General features: G+C 47.1%; 1 protein-coding gene across 1 annotated transcript; it reads right to left on the bottom strand.

Moving 5' to 3' along the window:
• On the bottom strand, nucleotides 1-10,489 carry LOC149366754 (uncharacterized). The gene is made up of 5 exons (XM_089571662.1): nucleotides 10,039-10,489; nucleotides 7,816-7,887; nucleotides 5,227-5,333; nucleotides 2,431-2,651; nucleotides 1-154 (listed from the first exon to the last, which is right to left on the bottom strand). The coding sequence occupies exons 1-5, from the start codon at nucleotides 10,487-10,489 to the stop codon at nucleotides 1-3; spliced, it is 1,005 nt and encodes a 334-aa protein (XP_089427788.1).
• Nucleotides 10,490-27,433: the final 16,944 nt, after the last annotated feature.

The following is a 27,433-nucleotide window of genomic DNA, read 5'->3' as shown; positions in this document are numbered from 1 at the left end:
TCACGGCCACGTCACCGGATCATCGTTGCAGGTGTCAGACAGGGGCGACTGGGCAGCACCGGCCGGCCCGCAAGCGTGCGTCATGCGGATGAGGTGCTGGTTGACCATGGGCAGCGTCTCGTTCTTCCACCTCAAGTAGGCCTTCGGATACTGCCTGCGCACAACGTAAACGAATTAAGGCCCCGATCAGGGTTAGGAGTGTAACCTCTTTAAGGCGAAAGCCGTTTATGGCTCGAGAGTGACGTAGACAGGATGTGTTAAGCCTTCACCAATCCATACCGAATCCACAATCCAATCCCTAGCCATTCAACAAGCCAAACCGTAATCCACAATCCAATCCTTAATCCAAAAATGAACAAACTGACACTGGAGAAAATTCAGAAAAGAACATTTGAACCATTGCAGTCGTTCGATTCTAGTGTTCGTTCTTCGTTCGTCCTGTCCATTCTTGCGCCTTGTATCATCGAGTCATGCGCCAACTCGCCCAGCAGTCGATACTTCTGAACCAACGTTCCCTGTTGAATAAAGGCGCATCTTGTGAATGCATAGTTGTCGTAGAGGCATACAAGATAAATTATGAGCATATGAATTACAGATGCCTGAATTTATCGAGCTCAAAAGTACGTTTGCGCTAAAAATAGTTCTTGCTTGGCGTGTCGCAGCGCCATCATGCGGCTCCCACTGAAAACCCCCTCGTAGTGTTCTACGCTGGCCCACCAGATGGCGCCATAATGCAAGTGCGGATGCTTTCGAATTAGCGCGCGTAAGTTGTTTCAAGTGTCTCCTTGAATTTTTTCTCCAGTGGCTTTCACAACCTATGCCCTCCTTTCAGCTTTGCCGCATTTGGGTGATCTTTCTAATTGTGCTTTGCCCGCAGCTGTGGCTCATTTCCTTTACCTTTGTGCTGCTGAGCCCAGATCAGCGGGGTGGCGCAACGGCCGCGGTGGCCGCTTTGCGATAGAGGCGAAATGTTAAGACGTTCGGGTGCAGTGTGATGTCAGCGTAAAAATAAAGTCGAAATCAATCCTTAACCTTCCACTAAAGGTATATCATAGCACCTGTGCAGCTTGGTGGCATTAAACACCACACGCCACATTTACTTGACCTTAGCTTTGCTTTTATGCTTTGCTTTTATGGGGTTTAACGTCCCAAAGCGACTAAGGCTATGAGAGATGCCGTAGTGGAGGGCTCCGGAAATTTCGACCACCTGGGGTTCTTTATTGTGCACTGACATCGCACAGTACACGGGCCTCTAGAATTTCTCCTCCAAAGAAATTCCACCGCCGCGGCCGGGATCGAACCCGCGTCTTTCGGGTCAACAGCCGAGCACCATAACCACTGAGCCACTGAGAACATTACGAAGGAGTGGTTTAAGGATGAACGGCGTAGGTGGCACTGGAGAATGTCGGGTCTGAAAAAGAAATCGCGCTGCCGATTGATGAAATCACTACTCGTTCTGTCTGCATTTCATGCATTCATGCGACAGCTCCCACAGAAGCCTCTTCATTCTTTCGGGTATGTCTTCTCGTTCTTCGTCAACGACCTCTTCCCCTTTTTACTGCGATAGCGTTAAAGGCCCCGTTACGCAGAAAATCTGCTGTCGGGGTCATCAGCGTCGGCGCTGTGAGCGAAAAATCACGAGCATGGCTCTGGCACGTGGTCCCCAGAGAGCAACCTATAGGAGGCAGGCGGGACACCCTATGTCAGGTGACCTTGCGGCGTCAAAATAACCTGCGGACAGTGTGCAATTCATACTTTACATTCATAGATCTATCGGAGTCGTCATACCTCTCTTGGCAGCAGTGGCTAAGTGAAAAGACACTGCTCTGCGATGGCAGGTCATCCAAGCGGTAGGCCTCGTATGACTCAGGTTGCTCTTACAGAGCGACCAATCGTTAGTTTATCAGCTGCCACGGTGGGCAGTTTGATCACTGTCGGGGGCGTAGGTCTTGATGGTACAGCGAGGTCACGTGTCCAAGTTGGTCCATCTGCCTCCTAGGTTGCTCTCTGGACACCATCTGCTACAGACCTGCTCGCTGTTTTTCGTTCACACCACCGACGTCGACACCAGATGCTCTGGATACAAACCCCACTGACCAGAGAGAATCTTCAAGTGGGAAAAAAGTGGTAGCTTTTGCGAATGCTCCTCTTTACCATTGTGGTCCATGCGGCCTGCCAAAAAGCGCAATTAGTAATGAACGGTGCGGAAATGACGTTCGCACCGCATCGGCCCTTTTTCATTCCAAGACATCGGAAGAAGAATTGATTTAGTTTATAACATTTTTTTCTGTGTGTCAGCTTTTGTTGCCTTCAAAACCAATGGTGATAAGAATTCTGTTTGGACAGCGTAAGATAACCAGAACGCATCAACGATGCTACCTATTAAGCCATTATGATGGGGTTATATACGATGTAGGAATCCTCCCGTACCAGAGCCCGTAGATGGCCAGGCTCGCCCAGACGCAGCTGTGCAGGAGCAGGGCCAGTCCGAGGGGCACCGAGAGCAGCCACGAGAGGCCGGCCATCCGTCGGCTCGCCTCCAGCCACGACAGCGTCAGGGCCAGCGACAGGCTGGTGGCCAGCAGCAGGCTCATGCCGAAGAGCACGTGGTGGCCGAGGTTTCTCTCGTCACGGAACCAGTCCAGGAAGGCCTGCGTGGACCCGGACCCAAGCAGCACAATTAATGGGCCCAACATTGGAAACGCATTGGTAAAGACCCGGTCCAACAAAGGCCAAGCGTGAAACCATCCATTTGCAATACTGAGCCGATTACTAGTGCTGTCTGGGAAAAGGTTTGGTTTGGTTTATAGGGTTTAACGTCCCAAAGCGACTCAGGCTATGAGGGACGCCGTAGAGGAGGGCTCCAGAAAATTCGGCCACCTGGGGTTGTTTAACGTGCACTGACATCGCACAGTGCGCGGGCCTCAAGAATTTCTCATAAAAAGAAATTCAACCGCCGCGGCCGGGATCGAACCCGCGTCTTTCAGGTCAGCAGCCGAGCATCATAACCACTGAGTGACCGTGGCGGCAAAAAGATCTGCACTTGGAGGGATATGTGAACAGGGGATTACTTTTGAGTGGATAAGTTTTATTAACGGTGACACTTGAATATTCAATATATTTTCAATATTGGGTCGACTAGCTGTGTTGCTGGGGTACGTCTCCATCGTAGTAACCAGGATCTTCGGAACTCAGTCGCTAGCGAAGGAGAACAGCGTCACGCCATTAGGAAAGATATGCTGAAAGCTAAGTGGCCATTCTCGACAATGTGCTGCAAGTGAAATTGGATTCAGTCAACTTTGCGAGCGGCCGCTCTTATGAGGGAGGCGGGTGTCACAGTTATCACTACTACTGCAACGGTCCGGTTATGGGCAGTAATGCTTGAAGGTGCTTCGATCACTCGAGAATGGGACGTGTGACTACCAAGTCTTCCATCCGACGGTATCAATAGCAAGCGACTGGTTTGTGAGGCAGCGCTTCAATAACTTTGTCCGTGTGCCGTCAACGTCTGCTTCCGACAGTACGTTTCTACGCTAGGGCAAGCGCTTTCTTGTGGACCGATGGCTGACTTTCGTACTAGTTCTGTGAAGAGCGTTATTGAAAGGGTTAATGCCGGTAGGAGTCTTCCGGCAGGGAGCATAGGCAAAGTGCAATGTCACGGCAACGTATTTCACCCCTTACAATTCAAGCTATAAAATCGATGAATGTGGAGGTGATCGCAAGCGTTTAGTGCCTGTTGAGCACCTATCAACAAGTTCGGATCCCTGCGTGGAGCAGCATTTTGGTGGGAGCAAAACGCTGTTAAATGGTTAGATTCCGGCGCTCGTTACGCAACACCATTGGTCCACTTTTATTCAGAACCATCTCCCACGGCATACTGCAAAGTCCACATTTTCGCGGAAGCAGCGAGATGTCCATTAATTATCAATCACCTTCATCTACCCACAATAAAGAATATATGCTCGTACCTCCATATTTGCAAAGCTACTAGAGGAGCATTGAATGGAGTGTTTAAGAGCTGGTTGTGGACGCAATGTCTTCGCCAGAAGGTCAGGTAATGAGGTTTTAACGCGAAAGCGTTAAAGGCCCAGTTCATCAGAGGATACGGCGTCGGCGTTGTGAGCGATAAATCACGAATATGGACCTGCCAGTTGGTCCCCACAGAGCAGCCTATATAGGAGGCAGTTGGACCCCCTAGGTCACGTGACCTTGCGACGTCATCACAACCTGCCCTCCGCATAGTGAGAAAACTCCCCGCCGTGACAGGTGGCGGTTAAATTAATGATTTTTCGCTCGGTAAGTGCAACCTGGGCTACTGCGAGCCCTTGTCATGGCAGTTTAGCGGCCCAGCGCTTAACCGCTGTACCACTGCGCCAGAAGAGATATGAGGACTCCCTGGGATCTATAAATGTTAAGCAGAGAATGGCCTTCTGCATTTACGGGGATTTACCCATTACCCTATCGCGTCATACCCTTAAGACGGACCTTAAGTGCACATTCAGCAAAATCGTGGTTTGAGCTAGTTTGTGCATCTTCACAACTTCACCACCGCTGCGACGAGGAACAAAGACTGAGAAGGAAGGACAGGGACAAGCGCTACTAACAACTGAAAGTTTATTCGAAAAAACACACATTATATGCTCACAACTGACAACCCGAAGTGCCTACGCTTCCCGCAAAAAGCACGCAAAAGAAAGTTACGAATCTAGATATGAAATTTCACATTCATTTATGGTTACAGAAGGTGTGGTAACACACGTGTCGCTGTTCTTGTGAATGTGATAGGCTTCACACAACTCCCTAGTCAACATCAAGATCAGCTGACTAGGGAGTTGTGTGAAGCCTATCACATTCACAAGAACAGTGACACGTGCGTTAGCACACCTTCTGTAACCCTGCATGAGTGTGAAATTTCGTATCTAGATTCGTAACTTTTTTTTGCGTGCTTTTTACGGGAAGCGCAGGCGCTTCGGGTTGTCACTTGTGAGCATATAATCTGCGTTTTTTCAGATAAACTTTCAGTTGTTAGTAGCACTCGTCCCTGTCCTTCCTTCTCTGTCTTTGTTCCTCGTCGCAGCGCTGGTGAAGTTGTGAAGTATACATTCCTTTTTTTGTGCGGTAACCTTTTCTAGCTACCCACACACAAACAAACTCACCGAAAAATGATTATATAGCCGCCGACACAGAATGTGTAAACCTATTCCTCTGGCATTTTCATTCCCGTACCTGTTGGCGATTCATGCGGACGTCAAAGTGGTAGCCACAGGTGTCGCACGGGTAGGCATTGGCATGATACGTGCCTCGCGACACGTGGGCAGCCCTGGCAGTGAAGCCTAGGATATGCCAGCGGGAGGAACGTAGTAAGGTATTTTAATTTCAGACGTACTGGTCTCAGTTTGGAAACTTAAAACATGGTCTAGTTCGTGCTTCTCGCTTCAGTGAGACAATATCAGATCGTTGCCATCCACAGATCAAAATTCAGGGGGCACTTTGTTGACCTAAAGTGCGGTGAGGCGAAAGCCTTAAGCGCGGTTTTGCTGCTTGTGTCACTGATGTGGGGTTAAGCTTATGGATGTCAAGCTTCGCCTCTAAGAGTAGAACGCGACAGCGCCTTGCAACGCTGCCTCGGAGTCCACAGAACGCCATCGCCCATTCGGCGCTACGCCTTGCTCGTCGGTAAATTGATTTTTGAGAAAAGGAAATTTATCTCTCTCTCGCATATCTCGGAGGACACCTGAACCTCGTCGTAACGGGAAGGGAGGAAGATGGGAGTGAACGAAGTCGCCGTATTGGCTAGACGGGCCTTTGTTCATTACAAACCATCGAGCTGGCAAGGCGGAGTGGTTAGCGTGCTTGTCTCACACTCCGGGGACCGGGGTTCGATTCCCGAATCGACGAAATTCCTAATCGGTTTTATTTATTTATCTGGCGTGACTAGAAAGGTTAATTAGGCTAATTGGCTAATTAAGCAATGAACTAAAGTCATTCCCACTTACTTGGAGCATCACTATAGATCCCTTTAATTGGTTGCATGGTTTGCATGGGCCAAAGTACAATTGGCCTCGTTTGAAATTCGCGCACTGTGACGTCACGACCGTTTCGACCAATTGAAAAGCGTGACATTTCTCTCGACAACTCCTGCTTACAACGATGAGGCATTAAAGGCTTCCGCTTTAAAACTGGGAATCCAGCGCCGATCCCTCGAATAGGTTTGCTGTTTAGCGAGGTTCAAACAGGAAGGACGGTTGATTTCTCAGTTCGGTCACCCTCTTCGGATTTCCTATCACCTGTGTGAACGCTGCCCATTCAGATGACTGTCCTCAGATGAGATTTGCATAGATCTTTGTAAGCCTCTCGATAATTATTCTAAGAACAATCAGGGCCATAATAATCTCTCGCATTCTACATTTTGTCTTTAGTACTATTGGCACTGGAACTGGCATAGCAACTCTGTCTTCTCAGTGGAGCAACCGAGGAGAAAAAAGTAACGAATTCGGCGGATAAAAGATCGATAACTTACGAATAAACTCTAACCCTGATGAAGTTCCGATATATACAGCTTTTTAGGCGTCAAAGGAAGGATAAAGGGTACATGCTCCTTAAAGCTAAGAAAGCATATTTTAAATATTTGACAGTTTATTAAGTGTTTTACGTACTTTTAAAGGGGGAACCATGATTAACATAGCGCTTTTTTTTTGCATTTTGACTATGTTTTGGAAAATATCTCATTCGACTATATACACTTCCTGTCAAATTTGACGTTTCCGTTGAGGATAATGTGTGAAGAATTCGTTCATAACTATTCAGATGCCATCAGGTTTTTCGTTCTTAATACATAACTTTGATCGACCCGGCTAAATTATTTTGTGATACAAGAGAAAAAGCATGCAGTGTCATTCATCGGCCTTAACACGCCAAAAATCATACAACTTTCAAATAACTTGCACAGCACAAGGTACAAAATTGAACTTCAGGCCTTGTCACTACGAACCACTTAGAACACAAATCATTGCTGAATATGTGGCCTGGTGAATATAATCACGGGCAGTATCCTCCATATAAATGTTTCGCCCGCTTGTTTGTGGAATTCAGTCTGTACAGATTTCAGATTGACTCCGCAGGAAGAGAGATATGGAGGCCAGATATGGAGGCCAACCCAGGCAGCACGACTAATCGGCCCAATATTGGAAATACATTGGCAAATACCAGCTCTGCAAAGGACCAGAGTGAAACCGCAGATTTGCAATGTTGGGCCATTTAAATGGGCTGCTTGGGAAGCAACACGGTTATGCCAAGGGCGCTGCCGCCAGTGTTGTAGCGCCCGGTGTGGTAGCGCCCCTGACATAAGTCACTTGACATCTCTATTTATACTGGCTGTCTCCCTCGCCTCCTTGCGTATGGAAGAGTGGCACTTCATGACTGTGAATACGAATGCCCTTAAAGATAGCGGAAGATAAAGGTGCTTCAGCGCAGTTGATCAAAACAGTTTTTGAAATTTCAGGTGTCGTTCGGAAAACTCGCGTCATGCTCACGATATTACTTTAAATTGGTCCCGTAAATCGTTTTCTACCGTCTTCTTAGAATTAGCATAACTTAACTTGAGCTGAATCTCCAAGGTGCTTCAGTGCGTGTATCGTCAATTACCGAGATCTTAGGCCGGCTTGCTGTGCAGGGTTCGGAAGCAGAAAATTGCTCCGGGAACAGAGTGAGGCGATAACTATCCTATAGTGGTCGAATCGCCGGCCGGCTGTAAACTTCCAGAATATCCACACTCTTAATAGATCTGGGTAAACGACATGAGAGACTTGTACTCACTTGCCGACCTCCATCCATCTGAACCATTTGTCCCCACTTTTGCAAACGCACGGCTGGTATGCGTGGAGGAGGCTGTTCAATGAAAGGAAGAAAAGAGGATATCCATTTCGTCAAGTTTTTCACAACTGCTCTCATAATTTAATTCTAAGGCAAGTTACATAGGTATAATTTTCCTTGTTTCCAATATGTGCTCGCCTACACTCTAGAAGATTTCCTCCGGAAAAAAGCAGTTTAACGCATTAATATATCATTATCAAGGATGAAAACAAAGTGTTCACGTTTCAGGACCTCTACGGCGTCGCAGTTCCCACTGAAGCAACCTACTGGACAGATTCCGTTTTATTGCGTAAGCAATATTACGCCAGGTCTCAGCCTCTTCGCGTGGCCACGGCGGTAGGCATGTTTGACTTTTAGAGCGACCGCAGATGGGCCCCCCACTTCAAGCCGTCGGGTGGTCGTGGCGGTAGGCACGGCGCGCAAAAGACGGAGCGTCGTTGCCATAGCAACAACATATAAATAACAGCACAAAACAGCAGGACACACGACGAAGAACGAGGACACACAAGCGCTGACTACCAACTGACGTTTAATGGGTGAAAAAGGGCTTCGAAGGACATTCGAGACAGGTACAGGCAATCTGGCGCTGCACCGGCGGAAATGCTTCATCAAAGACCGAAATACAGGGAAAGAAGAGCAGTGCACTCCGGACTTAGCCAGCTGTTCGGTAATCAGCAGGCACTCGGACCAGATAGTGCGGGAGATCAAGGAGGCTGCTGACATAGCCGGGATGCAAGACAATTGTGTCAGCGCGCCTTCAATCGTCTTGTCAGATGCGCAGTTGCGCTTCTTGAAGAAGTGACAAGCAAAGATATTCTCTTTCTTTTTGTTGTTCGTAACCAGTATTTAAGCCCTTTTTCACTCATTAAACATCAGTTGGAAGTCAGCACTTGTGTGTCCTCGTTCTTTGTCGTGTGTCTTGCTGTTTTGCGCTGGTATCTATATGTTTGGATCACCAACTAGCCCGCACCCTTACCCTACTGAATTTCATAGCAACAAGACCGGCGGCGGATAGCCCCCCACTTCAAGCCGTCGGGTGGTAGCGGCGGTAGGCACGCCACGCTGCAGCTGCCGTCTCTACCGAGTGGAGGCGCTGTTGCGCTGCTCTCTCGTCAGATGTGAGGGAGATGGGGGAAGAATGGGTATAAAGCGCGTTCGCTTGCTTGCTGGATTCATTCGACATGCTACCCCTTAAACAGAAAGAGAAGCTACGCCGACTTGCAGCAGCCAGGAAGCAACAGCGGGCCCAACAGACCGATGAAGAGGGTGAACAGCGGCTTGCTAAACGGCGAGCTCAGGATGCTGCCAGACGGGCGCGCTGTGCGCTGTGCTTACGCAACCTATAGGGTTTAACCAAAGCTAAACCTCAGCTAATTTTTTTGTAGAGGTATATAACCAGCAGCATGAATAGAATGACGGCGTCCACCGTTAGTGCTGACAGTGTTTGGTGTTGTCTGGGTGGTTACTGAACGGTTGCTCCAAACCAAATGCATGTAGGCAAAAATATTTAAGAGCACCTCTGAATTACAATCGACTGGAAAGAATTTGGTTTTGATAATTATGATACACCTCTAATTCATGGTCATGCGATATAAGGTACTAAAGCTCTTCAGACTGTTCGTGGGCAGTTTATTGTGCATTTTTCCGCTTTCTGTCTCGTATCGAAGCTCCTGTCCAGCAGAATGCGACAGCGCTTCTAAACTTTTTTCGTTGCCCAATTCGGTGTCTGCTGGGCACGTAATCACTTATTTTTAATGGGCCTAATTTCCATTAGCCATCTCACCGTCTACTTATCAATATGGAAGCCCTCAAAAAGTAATCCTTTCATTGGGAATGGTCCCACACGTCATTAATAAGCGAAAACATAACATGCTTTCTGTACAGTGCATCTGTATACACAGTTGACAAGAACTACAGAGCCGGTCCCAAAATACAACACATAATTTTGTCGTCTTGTCGCTACGACAAATTTTTCTGTTGCATTGCAAATTTGTCTGTTTTTGCGACAGAACTGGCTCTGTCGTTACAATAGGACATTGCCCGTTGCTACAGAAAGTCACGTTGTTACTATAAAACTTGTGTTGTCAGGTCGCAACGCACTACAGGACAATCTGTTGTGCAACAGAAAATTTTCTGTTGTGTTTTTCGATAGGGCGAGTCGTTTACCTCTGCTCGTGGTCAAGTTCCACGTTGAGCTCATCGTCGGATTTCCTCCACTTGTTCCGGCGGCAGCTGTAGGATCAGCCACATCTGTGGCAGGCGCCTCTACCAGACAGGCGTCCGAAGCTGGAACCAGCGCCGCATGCGGAACTGGAACCACTGCAGAAGCCGCGTCAGCATCCGAAGCCGCTGCCACAACCGCGGCCGAACCCGGAGCCTCGGCCACTTTTGTAACCGCACCTGCAACCTCGACCACTTTTTGAGCAGTGACCGGAACTAAGTTTGTTGGAGACTTGGCGGCGGACGGGCCCTCTCTCCTCGCGTTCCTCGCGGAATCCGAAGCCGGCACCGCTTGTTTCGGTGCAGAAGCCGAATCCACACGCGAAGCCTGAGTTCTGGCCGACTCTGGCGCGCTTGGAGGCTCTTGAGCTTTGCCGCGAAGGTTTTTGCGCTCCATTCTTGCAATGTGGTGGCGTTGACACTTCTCTGCATTCGTGAAGAACCAAATCCACTTAAGCGTAGTTTATTTCCAAGAGTAAAGAAATGCTCGCATGCCGCGACCGATGAATGATACTTTTAATTGGGAACTCTTTTGTGAATATCTAATCTGGTACCTGGTGGGCGCCCTGTAAGTTTTCTTCAGCCACAAAACCACTCTACGGGCAAGTTTTTTTTATTGCCTCAGCTTGAGGAGCTAATCAGAGACTGTGCTCAGGAATCCTCGCAATTATAAAGTCGATGCGTGATTTCTTGACGCATTTAGATTCGCTCCGATAATAAGCTTTCAAAGGGGCAGCTTTGCGAAAGCGGGCTCTGGAAGATTTTTGCCCCTTTAAAAGTCGCTTTTTAGTACGATACCAAAAGAGAATCCAAAAACGAGACGTCTAATAAACACAGTAATGAGCTCTTTCCATTTCAAAAATGCGTTTGTCCAGAACTGTTTGGTATGCGCAGTGTTTAAGAGCAAATAGCATGGTTTGCATCAATGAACAGAGGAAAATGGCTGGTAAATATGCCTGCCTTTATCCGCAAGGGGGAGGTTCTTAGTGATCAATAGAACTTTAGAATCCCTATTTAGGTCATCCGCACCCTATACTGAAAATGGAAACAATGACGTGGCAGAGTGGCCGTACGCACGCTAAATTTTTGCGATAACAGGAAAAGAATGAAATTCATAAGAACACACTGAGTGCATAAGCCATCCTTAAAACAGATGAGCCAGATTGAATAGCATTTGCGGGCATTATGATGGTTTTGTTTATTTTATGGGATTTAACGTCCCAAAGCTACTCAGGCTGTGAGAGACGCCGTAGTGAAAGGCTCCTGAAATTCCTACCACCGGGGGTTCTTTAGCGTGCACTGACATCGCACAGCGCAAGGGCCTCTAGAATTTCGCCTCCATCGAAATTCGGCTTCACGGCATCGAATTAAGCTGTCATCGGCATTCAAGATCTCAAATTTCCAGCTCGTGACTAAAAGGCGTTCCATATTTAGTTTAATTTTCATTTTCAGAACCTTGAGTACCATAAAACCATCGTCTCTCACGAACCCTCGTTGTATAGGAACTAAAATACGACCATCCACAACTGCCAAACAATTCCCAGCCGATAATTCTGAGGAGAGACGCATAGGATAAAAAAAGAGATATGAACAAGAGACGCAGGGCACAACGCAGGCGGCCCAATTCAAAACGCCTGGTCATAAAGGACAGGACAAATGAACACATTATCCTGTTGAGAGAACACAAAAAGTTTTGTTTGTTAGTGTGTATCTCTCCAGAAGCATTCAACAAAGTCCTATTACGCATATTTAGTTGAACTCTACTGCAGCAACCACGCTTAGCGAATACTGTAGCTATTTTAATCGAGGTTGAGCGTGCCCTTGTGACACGCGTACAGCACACGAAGCCTTAACCGCGGCTAACGCCACAGCGACTATTTCCTTTTTTTTTAACACGGGCAGAATACCTGAGGTTTAGCGTAGACTTGGTTTGATGGTTCAGCCCTGGTCAGCCTTGCTCGTAGAAAAAGAGTATTCACCAAGGTCCTACTTGTTAAAAGCAGGGAGCCAGATCAAGATTACCGCAATCGAATTTTTCGAACACCAGGGTATTTCAGCGCCACACAGCAATAGCCTTGGTAGCGCTTGGGAAGACTGAAGCTTTCCGTGCACCAGGTTTATTACTAGCAATGCAAAGCAACGAGCTTGGTACGAGGCTCATTATCACGATAAAGGCTCCCCTAAGAAGCACAATGTGCCGTATTGCAATGCACTAATTTCCAGTGGGCAATATAAGCCGCGGTGTTGTAATGAATGTCATTACGCGTATAAAAACAAAGGCAGCTTACCGAAGCGAGCAGACTCAGTGGCCTGAAGTGGATAATTCCCCTCTTCTTCATCAAGAGTGCCTTGCGCTCAGTAGCGCCACTGGCGGTAGCAGAAGAAATCAAAATAAATTCTTTTTACGGCGTTCAACGCAATTCTGCCCCTTTCTGTATGCGGACAATTTTTACGCATGCTTTTCGGCAGCAAAATAACAAACCCCACATTGCTAATCACTCAATAACATGTTTTCTTTCCTCTTTAGTGTGCAGTTTAGGGGAGCTGGGATGTTAATACAGGCCAAAAAAAAAACGCCTATGAAAGAAGAATTTTTAGTAGCCGTAGTAGTAGTAACCTCTTCTTCCGTGCCATTCTGTCGAAGCCTACAACAACCTCTTCTTCCTCTCTTCTTGGCCGATCCCCCTGTGTGGGTATGCGCCATTTTAAGAGGTGAACAACAACAACAGTAGTAGTAGTATTGCTAGTGTTAGTTTTAGTAGTAGTTCTGACAGCCACACGTAAATCAGCTCACGCTACTATAGGTCTGATTCGTCGCATAGCTATGCGATCTGGTGGCGCACGTGCTCATACGGCCCGCCAGCTTGTGCGCTCTATCCTTCAGCCACGGATAATATATAAGGCACAATTTCAACGTCTCACCCGGAGACAGTGGGACTCCCTTGAAGCTATCAATCGTGAGGCTATGCGCGCCCTAACATGTTTGCTTCGTTTGACACCCATACCCGTGCTTCAGGAGTTCGCCCAACTTAATACTCTCAGTGAACTCATCGACCAGCGGGCGGCAAACAGAGCTCGCAAACAGTCTCTACAACTTCATCGTTTAAAGACGCTCCCGCCGTGGTCGTATTGTCAGCTCACAGACAATCGCCCCACTGTTTCCCCGTCGGTATCAGCCGCGCACCTGCCTGAAGGGTGCATATTGTACACCGATGCATCACATACTGCAGAGCGGGGAGTTACTGCTGTATATAGTCCCTCCCATCCGCATCTCAACTCTCGTGCGACGTACACCGCAGCTACATGTACCCCACTGGCATTGGAACTTCAAGCCATTTACAATGCCATTGCTTCCCTTCCGCTTGTTCCCACATTCAATGCAGTTCATATTTATACAGACTCCCTCGCCGCCCTTAAACAGCTTAAGGCTGTACGACGCACATTCCAGATTACGCAATCAATTCACCTACTCTGCGCAAAGTACCCATGTCCTGTACGCATACACTGAATTCGCGGTCATGCTCACGATCCGCATAACATTCAAGCAGATGCTATGACTCACATTGACACATCAGACGACCCGCCACCTTCCCCTCTTCCCCCAGATCCGTTCCTGTCCCACGTCTCCGATTCACAAGCTCTGCGCCAGCGAACACGCACTCTAATTCCTCCGTGTTCGCACCCTCTCCCCCGTAGTCTTACTCGGCAGGAGGAGGTATCAGTGCGCCGGATTCGGGCAGGGGCGGCCCTTACCCCATCTGTCCGTTATCGGAGGGGTGATAAATATCTGCCAGCAACTGACAGGTGCCCTCACTGCGGCGCTGCACCGGACATTTGTGATGTGCGCACCTGTTGTGGACTTGCCCAGCGACGGCCCCTATTAGAAAACGGCTCCTCAGGGAGGTCGGCCTGTGGTGGAACCGCGAAGGGGACTATGTGAAGTGGACTATGGACAATCACTTCACCAGCAGCCTATGCGACTACCTCGCAGAAACTGGTCTACACTCCTTTTAACTTTCTGTAACCTACATTCCACTCCCCCTTTTCTCAACTTATGCCTCATGGCAGACTTCTCGAATAAAAAAAAAAGTTCTAGTAGTGTTAGTAGTTCTAGTAGTAGTAGCAGTAGTTATAGTAGTAGTACTGTTAGCAGTTGTAGCAGTTCTAGTAGTAGTAGTGTTAGCAGTAGTAGTAGTAGTATTAGCAATAGTAGCAGTTTTAGTAGTAGTAGTATTAGTAGTTCTAGTAGTAGTAGTAGTAGTAGTTCTAGCAGTAGCAGTGTTAGTATTAGAAGTGTTAGCAGTAGCCGTGCTAGTAGTAGCAGTAGTTCTAACAGTAGCAGTGTTAGTAGTAGAAGTGTTAGCAGTAGCCGTGCAAGTAGTAGTAGTAGTAGTAGTTCTAGCAGTAGCAGTGTTAGTAGTAGAAGCGTTAGCAGTAGCCGTGCTAGTAGTAGTAGTGTTAGCAGTCATAGTGTTACTAGTAGTAGTAGTAGGAGGAGGAAAAGTGGTGGCAGTAGTGGTGGTAGTGGTGGTTTATTTAAAAATAGTAATAAAAGGAACGAAAACATTTTTCCTAGCCCCGGCATCTGCCATCGCTAGGGGAAGCACCTCAGCTGGGGCACCAGAATTAAAGGGATACCAGGCAGACTGGAGAAAGGAAATGAAAGAGGTGAGAGGACAGGTAGAAACGATAGGGGGAGAGAGGCATGATATACAAGTAATCTATTTACACTATGATATATATACCGGTCAGGCGCATGAGATGTCGACAATCACAGTGGAATAACAGCACGCCTTTGAAGGTTTCAAGCTTTTGTCAAATTCTGATCACGTAATATTCCTTGCCACTCGGAGAATCGCATCAGCTACCGCGGTGGCTCAGTCGTTATGGCACTTGGATTCTTTCCCGAAAGACGTGGGTTCGATGCCGGCCACTGCGGTCGAATTTCAATGGAGTCGAAATTCTAGAGGCTCGTGTACTGTGCGATGTCAGTGCACGTTAAAGAACCCCAGGTGGTCGAAATCTCCGGAGCCCTTCACTGCGGCGTCCCTCATAGCCTGAGTCGCTTAGGGACGTTAAACCCCCACAAACGAAACCAAGGAGAGTGGCATCGAATTACGGACCTAAGATGTAGTAAGCAGAAAAATGAGAACAGTAATGATAAAGAATATTTTCGACCCTTTATTAATTTCGGGACAAGACGTATTGATCATCAGCTTTGAAATCGGCAATAACATCGGCTTTATTAATGCTTACGCCTCGCTTACGCCTCGATTACGCCTCGCTTACGCCTTGCTTACGCCTCGCCTCGCTCATTGTCGGCACAACCGGTGGCCCGTACAGTGGTTTTGTGGCTGAAGAAAGCTTACAAGGCGCCCACCAGGTACCAGATTGGATATTCACAAAAGAGTTCCCAATTATAAGTATCATTCATCGGTCGCGGCATCCGAAAGGGATTTAACAGCTTTCGGTGTAAAATTACATTAAAATTTTTGCCTTTAACAAAACGCTATTGTTGAGAGATCATTTGTATTCATTATCTTTAAACAATGCCTTGCCCCTAAAACGGCCGGATGCCATGACAAGGGTCGCAATGCTTTATGTAAACAAGTTCGTGTTTTGAATTCCTGCTATTCGTTCAGATTGTAAGTCGAAGTTAAGAAAGCAGAAATGATACTTCCCTGCTTTTCTGAAACTGCCAGCTATATCTTAAAACTACCGGCCTAGACTACTCAAGCGGGAATTTATTTATTTCTTTGTACATACTATCCGTCCAATCCGGGCCAAGACAGACGTGTGTACTTTTTAGCACTTTCTTTCCTCGTACATTCACTTACCTCTGCGCCATTGATGCCGTGCGCTTATTTGTAACGTGATAACTATACCAGGTATAAGCTGGCTCGTCAAACTGAGGTAATGCGAAGGTAGTGAAGACCAACTGGTGCAAAAAATTCTTTAGAAAAATAAAACTGGGGCCTTCTTAACCACATTGCCAAAGTAAAAAATGCGATAGCAGTTGGAAATTCCTCACCCCAAAAATTGCAAAGGGGTTCCCAAATTTTTAAAATTTGTCCAGCCAGAAAATAAAAATGGTGGATTTGTGGGTTGATTGGTATAGATTAGTGTATACTAGGGGATGGGTTAAGGTGGATTAGTGTCGGATGCGATAGCAGTTGGAAATTCCCCACCCCAAAAATTGCAAAGGGGTTCCCAAATTTTTGAAATTTGTCCAGCCAGAAAATAAAAATGGTGGATTTGTGGGTTGATTGGTATAGATTAGTGTATACTAGGGGATGGGTTAAGGTGGATTAGTGTCGGATTAGTGGGTGTATTAAATTAGAAGAATGGGCCTGTTAGTACGTATAATCCCAAATGATAATCCAGTGTGGAAGGTGCTCGGAACATTACGGTCCTTCGAGTGTGAAGTACGGTCTTCTTAATGACGTCACAATCCACCTAAGTAATTAGGGAATTTCGTTGCGGAGAAACCCGACATTTTTTTCAAGACGACAATCCAAATGATGTCACATTAGAACGGCTTTGTAAAATTCCCGTGTCATCACTGTTACGCTTTCTTTCTGCACTGTCCTCGTAGCTATCAGCACTCTAACACCTACAGGTAGATCAGCTTTGTACTAAATGGCTTCAGGGAGATGCTTTCTATGAAAGTATTAATATACGTTTGGAGTTCCTACTAAGCAACTTGTAGTTTCCGACATTATTGCCGGACATCCCAACGGTCAACAGATAAACTCGGCCACCCTAAGAAAGAGCAACATACAGGTCCAATGTGAAGGAATGGTAAGTGAAAGGGAAAGGAAAATGGTTTGGTTTGGTTAATGCGGTTAACGTCCCAAAGCGACTCAGGCTATGAGGTAGGCGTAGGGGAGAACTCCGGAAATTTCGCCCACCTGGGATTCTTTAACGTGCATCGCGCCTCCATCGAAAAGCGACCGCTGCGGCCGGGATCGAACCCGCGTCTTTCGGGTCAGCAGCCGAGCGCCGTAACCACTGAGCCACCGCGGCGGCGGGAAACTTAAATAAAAATGGCAGGTTTCATGTTACAAGACAGGAAAAGAGAAGTGTGTCAGGGAAGAAACGCGGGTTTGTGACGTCCCAGCCGAAATGAAGAAGAAACGGGCTTGGGCAGGGCGTGTTATGCGGAGGCAAGATAACCGCTGGTCCTTAAGGGAAACGGAGTTGATTCTAATAGAAAGTAAGCCTAAAAGCAGGCGGCAGAAAGAGGCGGTCGGGTGAGATAAAGAAATTCGTGATGATAGCATTGCGCAGCTCAGAAATTCTCAGAAATGATGGCGTCACATATCGCTGCATTTCTCCGCAGAATCTCATATGAGCGCGCTCGTATTACTCTCGGATCAATTCGCTCTCGCCCTACCATAAGCTTGCCGTCCCGGTTAGCTCAATTGGTAGAGCGACTGCTCCGGTGTGGCGGTGGTTCCGGGTTCGAACCCCGGACCAGGACGAATTTTTCTTTAACTACGAAGTTTCTGAGAAAGCTGTATAGCTTTCCTTTGTAGCCGTATGGCTGCGCTTGGGTGGATGCCAATGAGTAATTACTCCCTTATTAGAAAATTACTCCACCTTGGGGGATTCCCCTAAACATTTGACCAACACTCTTCCCACTTCGAGTTACTGATCAATTCGCTCTCGCCCTACCATAAGCTTGCCGTCCCGGTTAGCTCAATTGGTAGAGCGACTGCTCCGGTGTGGCGGTGGTTCCGGGTTCGAACCCCGGACCAGGACGAATTTTTCTTTAACTACGAAGTTTCTGAGAAAGCTGTATAGCTTTCCTTTGTAGCCGTATGGCTGCGCTTGGGTGGATGCCAATGAGTAATTACTCCCTTATTAGAAAATTACTCCACCTTGGGGGATTCCCCTAAACATTTGACCAACTCTCGGAGGACAATGAAAAACGAAGAAGGCAAGAAAGAGGCAAAAGGGTGGGAGGGGGAAAGGCTCGTATGGAAAATTTCAAAAAGCGAGCTGCATTCGCGATCCTCGTCGTCTCCGGTCGTTCCGCCCGTCGGCATGAACAATTCATGGGGGCGTCAACTGGCTCTGCCTTTTGTTGCGCGCTCGCTCCCGTTGCCGGCGTTGTAAGGGGAGGAGACCTCTGCGAGCAACGGGAGCTATTTGGCGAAGTTCTCGAATATTGACGCGCCCGGGCGCACTCGGCAAACGCCGAGCTGAAGTGGCTGACACGCCGGCATATCGCGGAAAGTTCACGGCTGGGATAAAAAAGTAACTTGAAAAAGGCACATCAGAGACAAAACAGACTTGAACAAAAAATTGGAGGGGGCACGTTAAAGATCGCCAGGTGGTCTAAATTATTCCGGAGACCTCCACTACGGCACCTATTTTTCTAATTCTTCTTCACTCCTACCTTCCTTCCTTCCCTTACGGCGCGGTTCAGGTGTCCGCCGAGATATGTGAGACAGATACTGCGCCATTTCCTTTCCTCAAAAACCAATTTATTTATTTATTTATTTACTTAGGCTTTGCCTTAAGGGAAGGGAAAACTTATTTACACTAATGGTTTTTCCTGCGGTTTGGGGGCATCTTCAGAGACGTCTTGGTTCTACCCCCAGGAGCCTTCTCTGTCGAAGTCGTAGTTCCCCACCTGTACGTAATTCATTTTTGGCATGAATTGTGACACAGTAGAAACGATTATCCTTTAACCAAATGTGCTGTACTAATTAAGACTTGTTTTTTTCCAAGTTGTAACCCCCCCTGCTTAAATGCCCTTTGGTAAAGCGGGGTATCTCTGAACAAAGAATACCCCGCTTTGTCAACGGGCATTTAAACAGGGGGGGGGGGGGGGGGGAGGTTACTTTGCGATGAGAGTGCACGTTAAAGAACCCCAGGTGCTCGAAAGTTGCGAAGCCCTTCACTACGGCGTCCCTCATAGCCTGGGCCGCTTTCGGAGGTTGAAGCTCCATAAACCCTGAACCATCCAATAAAGAATAAAGAATCACGCGATAGCCTATTGAGTTAAATCCCATATACGCAGAAGGTCATTCTCAACTTTACATTCATAGATCTCCGGGAGTCATCATACCCCTCTTGGCAGCAGTTGTGCAGTGGTTGAGCGAGGCGCCACTGCCCTGCAATGGCAACTGCTGGCCCCGGTAGGCCTGGTGCGATCGAGGTTTCTCTTCACTAGCGGCCAGTAATTAAACTAACTGTCTCCGGTGGCCAGGCTCTGATGACGGTGCAAGGTCACGTGACCTAAATGGCCGACCTGCCTCCTATGGTTGTCTCTGCTCACCTCCTGCCAGGCTCATGCTCGGGAATTTTCGCTCACCACGCCGACGCCGACACCTGATTTTCTCGACAACACAGCCTTTAACGCTACTGCGTCAAAAACCATAAAATTCATGGGGGGGGGGGACTTTGTTGACCTAAATTGCGGTGAGGCGAAAGCCTTAAGCGCAGTGTTGCTGCTTCTGTCACTGATGTGTGGTTAAGATGTTAAGCTTCGCCTCAAAGAGTGAAACGCGAGAACGTCTTGCATCGTTGCCAGGGAGTCCATAGAATGCCATCGCCCGTTCGGTTCTACGCCTTGCTCGTCGGTAAACTGGTTTTTGAGGAAAGGAAATGTATCCGTCTCGCATACCTCGGTGGACACCTGAACCTCGAAGCAACGGGAAGGGAGGAAGATGGGAGTGAACGAAGACACCGTGTTTCAATTTCAATTTTCAATTTCATTTATTTTCCAGAAAATTCTGGCGGCTGCCTGGACTAAAAGCTGTAGGGATACAGCTTGACGAGGCCCAGGCAGCCGTTACAAGGCATAGGAGAAGACATTGTTGAGAACATTGACATACACACAAAAAAAATAAAAACGAAAACATAGTCAGGTTACAGTTTTCACAAAACAGGACATCCAGAAAGCACAAAATCATCAATAAATTACAATAGGGAAATACAGAAAACATATTAACATAAGATTCAAGGGAGCAGCTGTACTTTGGCGCGAATTATACGTCAGGAATTATTTTTGAAGAAATAATTCACGCAATGCTTTCTTAGTAGGGTTATTTATGTCTTTATATCTATTTAAAATTACTGGAAGATTGTGCTGTAATGCTTGGAACTTATAGTCAGTGCGAAAATGGGGAACAAACCAAGTGTCTGTGTTGCGAGTATTAACTGTGTGAGCGTTCTGTTTCAATAGCGCAGTGCCTTCAATCATAGACCTAAAGGATGACGACAGATGAAATGAAAGCAATATTCGGAATTCATACATACTTTGAATTTTTAACACACTGAATGTTTCAAAAGCTTGCCGTGTGTGGCTTAGGTAATCAAGATTAGCAATTGGACGTATAGCTTTCTTTTGCAGAAGGTAAATTTTTTCTATGTTGGCCTTAGTTGTTGTCAACCAGACTAATGAGCAATACCTTATTTGTGAGACAAATAATGCATTATATATTTGTAGCTTTATTTTACCAGGAAGGAACGCGCGGCAACGAGCAATTGCACCTGTTACCAACGAGAGGTTTTTTATTATCTTCTCAACATGCGAATCCCATGTAAGGTGTGAAGAAAAAGTTACACCTAGTATGGTGTGTTCGTGAACAATTTCAATTTCTTCACCACCACAAGTGATCTTTTTTTCTAGACGAAAATTTTTGTTTCTTGCACAAAATAACATAACTTTTGTTTTTGCAGGATTAATTTTTAGTAGATTAATATCAGACCATTCATGAAGCCGATTAAGAAGTTGATTGCACTTGGTGACTAGTTCATTCACATCAGGACCAGAGAACAACATCGTGCAGTCATCAGCGTAAATAATGAATTTTAAACCTTGGTCAATGTTCACAATACTGTTTATGTAGACAATAAATAGCAGAGGGCATAGTACACTTCCCTGAGGTACGCCTCTGATTATAGGTAGTAGAGATGATTCGTGGTTTCGAATACATACACACTGTTGCCTGTCAGCTAAGTAAGATGTTATTAAAGATAAAGGGTTGCCACGAATCCCATAGACTGAGAGCTTATGAGTTAGGATACTATGATCAAGGGAATGAAAAGCCTTACTAAAGTCTATGAAGAGGCCAAGGGTTATTAGTTTCATTTGTATATTTTGCAGCACGTGTTCCTTTAACCCCAATAAAGCTAGCTCAGTTGAACGTCCTTTTCTGAAGCCGAATTGTGCATCAGAAATGAGATGATTCTTCTCAAAGAATCGGTTAAAACGATAGTGCAATATCTTTTCGTAACCTTTAGCAAACGTAGGTATTATTGATATTGGACGGTAATTTTTTGGTAAGTTTTTATCGCCTCCTTATATATAACTGACACTCTAGACTTCTTCATTGCAGCGGGAAATTCTCCCGATTCAATAGATAGGTTGAAAATATATGTAAGTGGAGCAGTTATGTACTCTAAAATATACTGTACTCTAAAATATACTGTACTAGACGCGCCTTTGTTCGTTTCAAACCATCGAGCTGGCTTAAAGAAAGATTTACCGCTACACCCGCATGGCATCAGGTTCCTACTGGTAGGAAAACAGGACATCCCTTATGACACTATTATGCTCCTTGGCCTCCATAGTTTATGGAAAACAAGGACACAATTCAACAATGCAGAAGTAGTTGTGAGATCTCCACGCGAGCATTTCATTGAAGGTGTCATACGTCTCAGGGAAGTGTATCAGGCACTGCATGATCAGCCAACTTGGTTAAATGTGTTGGATTACTTGGTTGAACTGAAAAAAAATTTAACCTGCCGTGTCAGTGCAAGTGTTGCTGACATGTTTTACTTATTTGTACTCGTTGTGAAAATGCAATAAAGGAAAAAAAAAGCTGGCATGGCGGTGTGGTCAGCATGCTCGTCTCGCACGCCAGAGACCTAGGTTCGGTTCCCGAACTGGAATAATTTTCTACTCGGTTTTATTTATTTATCTGGCCTGACTAGAAATGTTAATTAGACTAATTGTTAATTAATCAATTAACTAAATTCATTTACACTTACTTGGAGCGTCACTATACGATCACTTTAATTGGTTGCATGGTTACTAGCCAAAGTATAAATGACCCCGTTTGAAATTCGCGCACTGTTACGTCACGACCGCTTCGACCAATTGAAAAGCGTGACATTTCTGTCGACAACTCCTGCTTACAACGATGAGGCATTAATGGCTTCCGCCTTAATAAAGAAATTGAGCCTTCCCCGCCCGAGAGATTCATCCCTTGTATATGTAGCCATTCGCAGTTATCTGGTCGTTCGTTTAACTGTTGAATGGTGTCCTACTTTCATATGTCCCTTGAGCAGTGCGCAGTTCAGAGTACCATTAATGAAAACACCATTTTGTGTTCTGATTTAGAGACTACGTGATGTGATAAAAATGGTTGAGATTTAAAAAAAAAACGAATAAGAGGCAATTTGCTATGCGCGGTCGCCGGTGCAGCATTTTACAGTGATAGCGGCATATGAAACGGCAGCCCTGGGATTTCTGACGTTGAAATTTTAAGTTCTTAGTTCGCATTTTACAAAGCGCAAAATCCAAGCTCGACAATGCTGGGCCCAATAACTCCCATATATTCCCCTATTAGCCCATATATACCCATATATGTGGAATTTGTCATTCTCGACTTCAAATTCCTACGTTCCTAGGAGTCCTCATACCCTCCTGGCGCAGTGGTGCAGCGGTTAACCGATTGCGTCACTGCCCTGCGATGGCACGCGGGGCTACCGGCGGAGCTTGAGCGACCAAGGATGCTCATCGAAAGCGACCAATCATTAATTTAACTGGCAACTGCCCGGTGGTCAGTTAGCTCCAAATCCGGTGGGCAGGCTGTGATGGCGTTTCAAGGCCACGTGATCTAGGTGGCCATACTAGATTGCCAGAGCTACCGGTTGCTCCGCTTGCAAGGCTTCGATGGATGGATGGATGGATGGATGGATGGATGGATGGACGGACGGACGGACGGACGGACGGACGGACGGACGGACGGACGGACGGACGGACGGACGGACGGACGGACGGACGGATGGACGGATGGACGGATGGACGGATGGACGGATGGACGGATGGATGGATGGATGGATGGATGGATGGATGGATGGATGGATGGATGGATGGATGGATGGATGGATGGATGGATGGATGGATGGATGGATGGATGGATAGGAGCGCCCCCTTTGAAACGGGATGGTGGCAATTGCCACCATGCTCAGCTTTTCTTTATTTTTTTTAACTGTGTTGTCAATTCTCATTAAGATTCGCCATCCTCTTTACCTACGGTTTCCTACAATTCTAACCTCATGCCACATCTCTGCTTTTCAGCCAATCATCCAATCGCTTTTTGCTAACTTCCACTGCAGATTTATGTACATGACCATTGTAATCTTTAAACCCTAGGGCCTCAGGAAGAGTGACTGTGCCTGCATAAACATCTGGATGGATACCATCACATCGGAGGGTCGGAGGGTCGATGCCAGCGCCACCAACGCCGACAACGGGAAGTTTTTTCGACGTGTGGTTGCTAACGCTCTAGCGATTCAAGTAAAAACTAAACGTAGCTATCAAATATGAAATTTCTCATCTCACCCCCCCCCCCCCCCCTCGGCCTTAAGAACTTCACGCTCTTAATAATTTCTTCCCTGGTTCAAGGCACATGCCGAACACAGGCCGTGACAGCGGCCCATTGCAAATAGTTGGATGTAGGCCATTGCTTGCAGGTTCTTCGGTCTCGCCTTCGTTTCGAAAGCCCTGCACGAGTGCCTCGGGGGACGAGAAGCGCGCTCTTTGAAATTTACCTCGGTCTGAAGTGCGTCCGTTTCTGCAGCAGATAACCAGACCGGGAGGTCAGGCACTTGCCCGTTTCAAGCTCCCTGAGTTTTCTTTCTCCTTGATACGCACTGCTCTATTCAAGTTTACAGCAGCAGCTCACTTTTCGTTTGAGGGTTTTACACCGAATGCTGTATTCGCCAGAAACACTCGCCCCCTGACGCCGCCATAACACTGGTCGTCATTCGTGCAGAAAAACTGCATGCCATAGCAAGCCCCCCAATCCAGTGCCATCTGGCTTGTGACGGGACTGAATCGAGCCCCTTACACGAGATTATGGTACTTAATGACTCCTTTATTGGGGAGGAAGGGGGAGGGGGGAGGGATGTCTAAACATGGGGTTACATAAGATTAGTTCATGGCATCAAGGGATCATGCGAGATACGCACAGTGCACTTTCAATATTTTTATTCCTGCTTAGAGAACATGTTGCACCTGTCGATAGCCTCCAGTACATACGCCCGACGCATAATTAAGGAAAGTATCTTGCGTCATCATCATCATTATCAGCCTGATTACCCCTCTGCAGGACAAAGACCACTACCATGTCTCTCCGGTTATCCCTTTCCCGCGCCAGCCGCGGCCACCGTATCCCCGCAAACTTCTTAATCTCATCTGCCCACCTAACGTTCTGCCGCCCCCTGCTACGCTTGCCTTCTCTTGTAGTCCACTCCGTTACCCTTAAGGACCAGCGGTTATCTTGCCTTCGCATTGCATGCCCTGCATGGGCCCATTTCGCCATCATGGTTTCGAGTAGGATGTCATTAACACGCATTCGAAAGCCTCATCTAGTTTGTACGCTTCCGGTCCCTTAACCTTACACCTATCATTTTTCTTTTGATGGCTCGCTGCGTTCTGTTTAACTTAAGTTGAACCCTCTTTGTTAGCCTCCACGTTTCTGCCCCGTAGGTGAGTACTGGTAAGATACAGCTATTGTATACTTCTCTCTTTTGAGGGACATTGGTAAACTGCCATTCATTATTTGAGAGAACCTGGCAAATGCGCTCCACCCCATTCTTATTCTTCTGCTTATCTCGCTCCCGTGATTCGGATCCGCGGTCACTACCTGCCCTAAGTAGACGTACTCCCTAACCACTTCTGGCATCTCACTACCAACTGTAAAGTGCTGTTCCTTTCCGAGGCTGTTATGGAGTGTAACGAAGGCGTTGGCTGCACGGTGCTTTTGTGATACGGTAGACACAGCATCGGGCAAACTGGCCAATGGAATAATGTGGGACTAGCAAAAACGTGATTACAAGGGACGCCAAGTATTCGAGGAGACACAGCATGCGATTGCCGTTCTTGCAGGCATTGGAAACTAGAACTGGATTATTAGAGAATTTCATATTCCCACAAGAAGCAGCTCCCACTCTATATTGTGAGCTGCTCCTTGTGGGAATGTAAAGTTCTGTAATTTCCAAAATTACATTTCTATACTTGTGATTCAGTGAGCACCCTATAACTTGTCCTGCATGATAAATAAACGATATTGAGCTTTGAGATGGCTTGAAAAAGGTCGCATTTGTTTCCCAGCATATGCAGCTTTCCTTTTTTTTCATAGTGTTCATTGTCCTTTCAAGCAGATATAAATTACAAGCCATCAGAATAAAGGCCACGTCAAAGAGCTCTTGTGGGTGCATTCTAGCCACCATGGCTCCATCTGTTCGGGACAGCATGGACATTGGAACGTAGGGAGACACACAGAAGGCAAAGCTGGATCTCATCATCATCATCATCAGCCTGACTACGCCCACTGGAGGGCAAAGGCCTCTCTCCCATGTCTCTCCAATTAACCCTGTCCTTCGCCAGTTGCGGCCACCGTGTCCCCGCAAACTTCTTAATCGCATCCGCCCACCTAACTTTCTATGCGCCTTGGAAATGGGAGTGCAACAGAACAAAAAAGCCATGGCTGAAATGACACCAACTAGCCCGGAAGAATGAAATTTGGCACCGTGACTCGTCCCATGCTTACTCTCCGGAGTCAATGAATACATGACCAAGTCTCTCAAGCTGTCACGCTTCTTGTGCTGAGCAGCCGAGAGTAGCACATACTGAGCCATCGATTCAAAATTTCTAGATTAAGTGCCTTCTATTGGATCTACCTTGTATGAAAATAGAGCGCTCAGGAAAGGCGAGCTTCGGAGCATTTACATGAACTGAATAGAACTCGAGTTGAGTCCGTTTTTTGAAGCAAATTACAAAATAATCGAGGAAGAGAGTAAAGGATGAGTCGTGCATTCCATCCCTCACACCTATTGAATATTCTGCTGGGCCCGTCTTGAATAACTGCCGGACCGTCTCACTCTGTCCAGTTCATGCAAACTCTGCACTAATCTACCGTGCCTGCGGTTTTCGCGTTGTAGGCGCTCCTCAAGGTCGCCAAAATTTTCCGAAAGAGGATGTCGCAAAGCAAGCGTTGCGCCACGTTGGCGAAGCAGCGAAGCCCTGGGGGAAAAAAGGGTGGGATGGAAGGAAGGAGAGGAAGGGGTCGCTCGCTTCTCCAGAACACGTCACCATCACGCTTGCTCGCTTCCAGTCTTACGTCAACAAAGAGGAGCGAGGCTAGCAGCTGAGCTCAAATATGTGTCCTCGCACTCAGCTGCAGCCTACATCCAATTCTGGATGCATAAGGTTACTGACCTAGTCCTCCTTTTACCCCTTCCGTTCCCCAAACACACAGCGTCGCTTCTTAAAGTGGGTTTTAGTAGTACGGCGGTGGCCACGCCCTGCAGCTGAGTGCGCCTATGTAATCTTTTTCGTCCCACACACTAACTAAGCTTCAGTACTCGGGCGCCTACGCTGGTGGGACTAATTTTGTCGGGTCACCTCCGGGACGCGAGCAGACCCGTAATCCTATTGTTACCCTTCGTTGGGGTCTTGCAGCGCTGTGAGCTGTTTCGTGTAGCATGGAGTAATTCGCTGCCTGCTGAGACAGCGGAGGGGCTGATTTGAAGAGAGAGAGGCGGTCAACTTTGTCAAGGTAGTCGAAACCATGCAAGCTAGTAGCGTCTATCAAAGGCCGCTTGAGTAGGCAAAAAATAAAATCAAAAGAACATGCCGTTGAACTTGCAATGTACCATCGGGAGCAAAAGTAACTGCCCCCTCCCCTCCAAGTTCCGACCCGCGCCAATCTGCGTGGAGGCGCCACCTGACAAAACACTTCTAGTGTCGAGACCGGCGCAGTGTGCGTGTTTCGAATCCAGAAGTGATTTGTCACTTGGCGCGCCTACACAGAGTGGCACGGGTCGGAATTTGGAGGGTAGGAGACTGTTACCTTTTGACCCGTATGGTACGTCTAGTTATAAAGAAGCTAAGCTAAAGTTACAAAATAATGAGCGAAAGCTGTCGGTGGCTCCGTGCAATGACGACAACAGGAACCAGCGAATATAACCACTGGCACAATACTGCCGCCTATGTCTCATTTGGGTTTGGGTTCTTGGGGTTTAACGTCCCAAAGCTACTCGGGCTATGAGGGACGAAGTAATGAAGGGCTCTGGATATTTCGACCACGTG

The sequence above is a fragment of the Amblyomma mixtum genome, chromosome 1, assembly GCF_055824585.1.
Source record: "Amblyomma mixtum isolate Tamu chromosome 1, ASM5582458v1, whole genome shotgun sequence".
In the NCBI taxonomy this organism is placed as follows: Eukaryota; Metazoa; Arthropoda; class Arachnida; order Ixodida; family Ixodidae; genus Amblyomma; species Amblyomma mixtum.
The sequence above is the reverse complement of the archived record's forward strand: the minus strand, read 5'-3'. Positions and strand labels throughout refer to the sequence as shown.

Coding starts and splice junctions, on each gene's coding strand:
- LOC149366754 (XM_089571662.1), bottom strand. CDS start 10,489: ATGGAGCGCAAAAACCTTCGCGGCAAAGCTCAAGAGCCTCCAAGCGCG. Junction 5,334..7,815: donor AGATGGATGGAGGTCGGCAA/GTGAGTACAAGT, acceptor GGCATATCCTAG/GCTTCACTGCCAGGGCTGCC. Junction 2,652..5,226: donor TCCGCATGAATCGCCAACAG/GTACGGGAATGA, acceptor GGGTCCACGCAG/GCCTTCCTGGACTGGTTCCG.